The 8,206-nt window shown below is 38.4% G+C and overlaps 1 protein-coding gene across 2 annotated transcripts in view; it reads left to right on the top strand.

Annotated features, from left to right (window-relative positions):
• The window catches only part of VIRMA (vir like m6A methyltransferase associated), an 80,544-nt gene that overhangs the window by 15,838 nt on the left and 56,500 nt on the right, over positions 1-8,206 (top strand). For both annotated transcript variants that reach the window (XM_066266051.1, XM_066266050.1), the window contains exons 3-5: positions 1,303-1,389; positions 3,250-3,298; positions 4,534-4,702. In XM_066266051.1, the coding sequence (XP_066122148.1) occupies positions 1,303-1,389; positions 3,250-3,298; positions 4,534-4,702 (305 nt within the window). The remainder of the gene's footprint in view (positions 1-1,302; positions 1,390-3,249; positions 3,299-4,533; positions 4,703-8,206) is intronic.

Raw genomic sequence — 8,206 nt, forward strand, 5'->3', positions numbered from 1 at the left:
ACACTTGATGAATAAATTTTTTTTTTACTGAGAGAAAGAGTGAGCTAGAGACAGTCAGGAGGGGAGAGAGATGAGAAGCATCAGCTCATAGTTGTGTCACTTTAGTTCATTGATTGCTTCTCTTATGTGCCTTGACCAGGGGGCTCTAGCAGGACCAGTGACCACTTGCTCAAGCCAGTAACCTTGGGCTTCAAGCCAATGACTATGGTATCATAGACATGATCCTATGTTCAGGCTGGCAATGCTGTGTTCAAGCTGGCAACTTTGGGGTCTCAAACCTGTATCGTCAGCATCCCAAGTCTACACTCTATCCACTGGGCCACCACTGGTCAGTCTTTTTTTTTTTCTTTTTCATCATTTTGCTTTTCAGCACTGTTTTTTGTTTTTGTTTTTATTTTTACAGAGAGAGGGATAGACAAGGACAGACAGACAGGAATGGAGAGATGAGAAGCATCGATCATTAGTTTTTTTGTTGTGCTTTGCAACACCTTAGTTGTTCATTGATTGCTTTCTCATATGTGCCTTGACCGAGGGCCTTCAGCAGACCAAGTAACCCCTTGTTTGAGCCAGTGACCTTGGGTCCAAGCTGGTGAGCTTTGCTCAAACCAGATGAGGCCGCACTCAAGCTGGCGACCTCGGGGTCTTGAATGTGGGTCTTCTGCATCCCAGTCCAACGCTCTATCCACTGTGCCACCGCCTGGTCAGGCCCCTGGTCAGTCTTAATGATTAAAATTTTTTAAATAATGGCCGTGGCCGGTTGGCCCAGTGTGTGGAAGTCCCAGGTTTGATTACCGATCAGGTCACAAAGGAGAAGCAACCATCTGCTTTCCCACTATCCCCTCTTCTCCTTCTGTAGCCAGGGCTCGAATGGTTCGAGCAAGTTGACCCTGGGAGCTAAGGATGGCTCCATGGCCTTGCCTCAGGCGCTGGAATAGCTCAGTTGCTGAGCAACGCAGCAGTGGCCTCAAATGGGCAGAGCATCACCTGGTAGAGGGCTTGCTGGGTGGATCCCGGTCAGGGTGCATGCGAGAGTCTGTCTCTGCCTCCCCACCTCTCACTTAATAAAGAAAAAGATTTTTTTTTTTTAAATAATATTCAAAGTGGATAGTTGGCTACTTAAAAATTTGATATGAAAAGAATTACAGAAAATATTCAAATTAACCGTATATTGTTATTATTTAAATCTTAGAAACATATCTTAATTCTACAAATGATCTTAAATTTGTATTTACTTTGCTTTTTGGTTTACTTTAGGAACTGTTTATTGCAAAAGCTGATATTTTAACTTTATCTCATTCACAGGGAGACATCTCCGCACACATTTCAATTAGACTTATTCTTTAATAATGTAAGCAAACCAAGTGCTCCAGTTTTTGATAGATTGGGAAGGTATGTACCGACTCTGTAATTTCACCAGAAACTTATGAATTAGTAACCAAACCTTTTTATTCTTTAGATAGAAGAAAGGATATATTTGGTAATAGGCCCAAGAAATCAGGGTTTAGTTTTATCAGTTGGCAATATTTAAAAAATTACATACTCCTAGGAAGATGTTGAGTTTATTTACAAAATAAAATTTTAAATGTGTGAAACTTTAGCCATCTTTTGTTTGCTTTGTATGGATGTATGTATTTCTTGTACATATCATGATTTGATTATAACCTAATTTGAGAGCTAATGTTTTGTCTTTTTTATTACACTACTGCATAATTTAAAATTTCATAGTCATTTTATAAAATGAGAGCTTTATTAAAAGATTCCTCCTTTTTGAATTACTTAATACATGCTAGGTGTTATTAAAAGTTTTGATATCTGCAAAATAATTGACTGTTAAATGGTTTTACTTTTAAAATTCATGTATAAAATAAAATAATTAAAAGGCAGATTAAAAATGGAAAAATTTCTATCTCAGGAATTAGTTTTTTTAGACTTTTTCATTGATTCTTCACTCATTTTTGTTAAATTATATTGATACTTTAACTTTTTATTTTAAATAAGAAGCTAGATAATCTGAAAGTAGCTAAGTTTTAATATTATAGAATGTTTTTCTTATGTCAGTACCTACTTGATAAAAATAAGTGTTTTAATTTTGGCACCAGTATAGTACATTGTTTGAATACTATAATGCTATGGTTCTCTACTCTGGCTGTATATTAGAATTACTTGGATGGCTTTTTTTTTTTTTAATCTTTTTTTTTTAATTTATTTTTTACAGAGACAGAGAGTGAGTCAGAGAGAGGGATAGACGGACAGACAGGAACGGAGAGAGATGAGAAGCATCAATCATTAGTTTTTCATTGCGCATTGCAACACCTTAGTTAGTTGTTCATTGATTGCTTTCTCATATGTGCCTTGACCGCGGGCCTTCAGCAGACCGAGTACCCCTTGCTGGAGCCAGCAACCTTGGGTTCAAGCTGGTGGGCTTTTTGCTCAAACCAGATGAGCCCGCGTTCAAGCTGGCGACCTCGGGGTCTCGAACCTGGGTCCTCTGCATCACAGTTCGACACTCTATCCACTGCACCACCGCCTGGTCAGGTTGGGTGGCTTTTTTAAAATACCGATACCCTTACCCCAAATCAATTCTATCCGAATGTCTAGGGGATTTGTTTTATACTTTTTTTTTTTACATTTTTGATGTAAAATTTATATACAATTAAAAGCACAATACTTAAGTGTACTTTCGTTCACTTTTGACAATTATTATTATTTTTTATAAATAAATTTTAATTTTAATGGGGTGACATCAATAAATCAGGGTACACATATTCAAAGAAAACATGTCCAGGTTATCTTGTCATTCAATTATGTTGCATACCCATCACCCAAAGTCAGATTGTCCTCCGTCACCTTCTATCTAGTTTTCTTTGTGCCCCTCCCCTCTCTCTCCTCCCCCCTCCCCCCCAACCACCACACTCTGTCCATGTCTCTTGGTCTTGTTTTTATGTCCTACCAATGTATGGAATCATGCAGTTCTTGGTTTTTTCTGATTTACTTATTTCACTCCGTATAATGTTATCAAGATCACACCATTTTGTTGTAAATGATCCGATGTCATCATTTCTTATGGCGTTTTATACTTTTTTAAATAACATTTTAGGGGGAGTAAATAAAATTCAAACTTTGTAGTTTATTAAATCAAAATGAAAATTTAGCATGGTATTTTAAAAATATATAAATCTAGAAAGACTTCTTCATGAACTGTGATGTTTAATGTTTGAGTCTATATATTTATTCCTACTCTTTTGGCAGCCTGGAATATGATGAGAATACTTCCATCATCTTTAGACCCAACTCAAAGGTAATTATGAAAGTCAGTTTTCAACTTGTTACTACTATTGTTTTACCTCCATTCATGAGTTTTTGATCCAAATAAACCAGTGATAGCGAATGTCATCTTATTTGGTTCTAGTTCTGCATAATATCATTACTTATCTGATTCCTGCTGTATCTAGAAGCTATTTAAAAATGAACAAAGACACTGTAATGTGATTCTCAACTTATAAAACTCTTCTAATTTTATATTTGAGTCAGGAAGAGGTCTGCATCTGTACTTTCCTCTGTTATGGGTCTTCTCAGCTGGCTGTTTGTTTCTGGTGGGATATGGATATTTAATCCTCTGCTTCCTGTTTAGACTAAAAGTTTTCTTATCTCTTTATCTTCTTTCTAATGGGATTTCTGTTTCAGAGTTCATCAATCTGTGGACATAGTCCTTCAGCCTTTCTTCTGGCTCCAAGTTTCCCTTTATTCCAGTTTGCTAGAGTTAGTAGGGAAAATAATGATTTGTTCCTTACTGTGTCTCTGGGAAGGGGTTCTGTTACCACTTATGACTTCTTTACCTAATATAGTAGAGTGTAAAGAGAACTCGGAAGTCGGGGTTTATGTTTCCAGTCCAGGTTCTGTGGACGCTTTGATTTTATTTGTTGATAATATTTGCTCTAACTCAGTTATTGTGAAGATAGAGGAATTAGTGTAGATAAGTTCTGGGATAAAAGTTATTTTTATTTTATTAGAAAGTATTGAATGTTAATGGCATTGATAAATTCTTTGATCATTTTAGGAGCAAGTTTTGCAAAAACAAATTTTTTAATGCTTGTGGGTACATAAATATATCTTTGTGTTTGACTTGAACATGTGAAAAGACTGCTGTACAAGTTAATGGACTTTATAAATCTTGAGACTGGGCACAGTTTGTACTTTTGTGCACCTTGCACCTTCATGACTCCTGTAACTATTGGGGTGTAATTTGGTAATTCGCAGTACTCCTATATAATTCCATTCTTGTTTCTGTTCCCTTGGTTGGGAATCTGGCGATGCATTTTGAACAGGGTTGACGTAAAGTGTAGAGACAGGTTTAAGTATGGTAACTCTTGAGGTCCATGTAAAGGCTTCTGAGTGAAATTTTCACAAATACTGACCTTTGTATTTTCAGTATACTTTTAAATACTTTAGTTGAACCACAGAGTAATTTGATATCAGTTTATTTATGGCATATTAAAACATTAATTTGAAAGATATTTTCCCTTAACAAATCAGGTGAATACTGATGGTTTGGTGCTAAGAGGCTGGTATAATTGTCTGACACTGGCAATATACGGATCAGTGGATAGAGTGATAAGTCATGATAGAGACTCTCCACCACCTCCACCTCCACCTCCACCACCTCCTCAGCCACAGCCAAGTTTGAAAAGGAATCCAAAGCATGGTGAGAATTTTAAATTTGCTTTTGTCAGTGACATTTATGTTCATTAAAGCAGGAAGCCGTAATTCATTCAAAGATTCTTCTACCTTTTGAACCTTGTTTAAGACTTGACAATGTAGTTGTCAGAATTCCATTTTTTCCTGTAAGAGTTTCTTTTTATGTTGATGTAGTTACATTTTATTTTCTTCCTCTACTTTCCTAGAATGCCTTTTAAATTGACCTGCAGTTTTTAAAAATTTAAATATGGAAATGTAATGTTCAGTGGTTATTTATGGTTTACTATTAAAATTGTCTTTAAAAGAATTAAAAAACAGCCCTGCCTGGTTGGCTCAGTGGTAGAGCGTCAGCCCAGCGTGTGAATGTACTGAGTTTGATTCTCACTCAGGGCACACAAGAGAAGTGACCATCTGCTTCTCCACCCCTACCCCTCCACTTCCCCTCTGCTCTTCCCCCCCACCCCCCGGGGATGGCTTGATTGGTCAAGCAGGTTGGCCTTGGGTGCTGAGGATGGCTTCGTGGCATCTGCCTCAGGTGCTAAAAAAATGGCTCAGTTGCTGAGCAATGGAGCAACTACTCCAGATGGGCAGAGCATCGCCCTAATCCACCAGTGGGTTTGCTGGGTGGATCCTGGTCAGGGCACAGGCAGGAATCTGTCTCTCTGCCTCCCCTGCTCTCACTAAGATTAAAAAGTAAGAATTGATAAATAGACAATAAATTTGGTATATATTTTTGGAATACTAAAAATAATTTCTAATTTTTTAATTACAGTTGATGTACAATATCTTATTAGCTTTAGGTGTATGACCCAGTGATTAGACATTTATATAATCTGGTACCTATCTGATATCATACATAGTTATGACAGTATTATTGACTATATTCTCTGTGTTGTATTTACATCCCCATGATTATTCTGCAACCACCAATTTGTACTTCTTAATCCCTTCACCTTTTCCACGCAACATTCCTTTATATCCCGCCTTTCATCTGGCAAATGTCAAAATGTTCATTCACTTCATCTGAGTCTGTTTTGAGTCTGCTTGTTTATGTTGTCTTAGATTCCACATAACACTGCTTGCTTTAGCAGCACATCCACTAGATTCCACATACAAGTAAAATCAAATGACATTTATCCTTCTTTGACTTATTTCACTCACTACAATACCCTCTAGGTCCATCAATGTTGTTACAGATGGGTCATATTCCATTATATAGATGTACGACTTCTTTATCCATTTATCTGTTGATGTACATCCAGGCTGCTTCCATGTCTTGGCTGTTGTAAATAATGCTGGATCGAATGTATAGATATATATGTGTTTTCAACTTAAGTTTGGGGTTTCTTCAGATAAATATACAGAAATAGAATTAGTGGGTCCTTTTCTGCCTCTTGTAGCCTTTGTTTTCAAGTTTCTTTTTTTCTAAGTATTGCTATCCCAGCTATTTTTTTTTGTTTCCATATTTATGAATTTTTTTTATCTCTTTCAGCCTGTTTGCCTTTTGATATGAGGTGAATCTTGTACACACCATATATAAAGGGTCTTGTTTTTTTATCCCTTTAGCCACTGTATGTCTTTTGATTAGGACATTTAGCACATTTATATTAAAGAAATTGTTGATAGGTATGTATTTATAGCCATTTTATTATTAATATTTATCTTTTTATTTTTTTCTTTAAGAAGACCCTTGAACATTTCTTGTAATACTGATTTGGTGGTGGTGAACTCCTTTTTTTTTGTCTGGAAATCTCTGGTTTTTTATTTTAAATGATAGCCTTGCTGGATAATGTAATCTTGGTAGTAGGTCCTTGCTTTTTATCACTTTGAGTAATTTGTGCCAATCTCTTCTGGCTTGCAAAGTTTCTGTTGTGAAATCAACTAACAGTCTTATGGGAGCTCCTTTGTAGGTAACTAACTGCTTTTCTTTTGCTACTTTTAGTATTCTCTCTTTGTCTTTAACCTTTTGCATTTAAGTATGATGTGTCTTGGTGTGGGCCTTTTTGGGTTCATCTTGTTTGGGGCTGTGTGCACTTCTTATATTTAGCTACTTCCTTAGCTGGGTTAGGGAAATTTTTATCATTGTATTTTTAAGTAGGTTTTCATTTTCTTGCTGGCTCTTTCTGGCACTCCCATGGCATGAATGTTGGTACTCTTGAAGTTGTCCCAGAGGCTTCTTAAACTATTTTCACATTTTTGAATTCTTTTCTCTTTTTGGGTTAATGGAGTATTTTCTGCTTCCAAATTGCTGATTTGCCCCTCTGCTTCGTCTCCTCTATTGTTGATTCCCTGTAATGTGTTCTTCATTTCTGTTAGTGTATTCTTCATTTCTGACTGGTTCTTTTTTTAGGGTTTTTGTCTTCATTTTTATGCTTCCTCTCTCTTTCTTGAAGGCCTCACTAAGTTCATCTACTCTTCTAATTTTATTGAGCATTCTTTTTATTTTATTTTTTTTATTTTTCTGAAGCTGGAAATGGGGAGGCAGGCAGATAGACTCCCGCATGCACCCGACCGGGATCCACCCGGCACACCCACCAGGGGGCGATGTTGTGCCCATTTGGGGTGTCGCTCTGTTGCGACCAGAGCCAGTCTAGCAACTGAGGCAGAGGCCACAGAGCCATCCCCAGCGCCCAGGCCATCCTTGCTCCAATGGAGCCTCAGCTGCAGGAGGGGAAGAGAGAGACAGAAAGGAAAGAAAGGGGGAGGGGTGGAGAAGCAGATGGGCGCTTCTCCTGTGTGCCCTGGCCGGGAATCGAACCCAGGACCTCTGCATGCCAGGCCGACGCTCTACCACTGAGCCAACTGGCCAGGGCCTATTGAGCATTCTTATAACTGCTGTTTTGAACTCTGCATTTGATACATTTCTTGTCCCTTGTTTTATTTTTTTTTCCTGGAATTTTGCTCTTTCACTTGGGACATATTTCTTTATCTCCCCATTTTGACTGCCTCTCTGTGTTTATTTTTATGTATTAGGTAGAGCTGCTAAGTCTCCTGATCTTGGTAGAGTGGCCTTATGTAGTTGGTATCCTGCAGGTCCAGCAGTGCAAGCCTCTCTAGTCACCTAAGCTCGTTACTCCAGGAGTACACCCCTACCCTTCCAGGCTGTGTACATTTCCTGATACGTTTGAGCCTTGATTACTATTGTCATGTCACAGTGGGAGGGACTTAGCCCCATGCCGATCTGCTTGGAGGATTAACATTGATCAAAGTGGATGATCTTGATGTCCAGGGGCTGACCCATGAAGCAGGACTTGATTTAGTGGGGCTCTGTTGCCCAAAAAGTCTGCCCCTTGATTGTGTCACTTATGGAGTTAGTTAGGTGGTGCTGTTACACATGGTATCATGCTGTTCACTGGGGGTGGGCTGGCTCGGGTCTCCTGGACAGTGCAGGCCAAGGTCAGCTGCAGCCTGTGCCCTACCTAGGGCTACGCAGCATGAGCTGCAAAGGAACATACAGATGGCCACTACTTGTGCTGAGCTGGGAGGTGCCTGGGAGAGGCCATACTGTAAA

This window comes from Saccopteryx bilineata, chromosome 3 (genome assembly GCF_036850765.1).
Source record: "Saccopteryx bilineata isolate mSacBil1 chromosome 3, mSacBil1_pri_phased_curated, whole genome shotgun sequence".
NCBI classification, from domain to species: Eukaryota; Metazoa; Chordata; class Mammalia; order Chiroptera; family Emballonuridae; genus Saccopteryx; species Saccopteryx bilineata.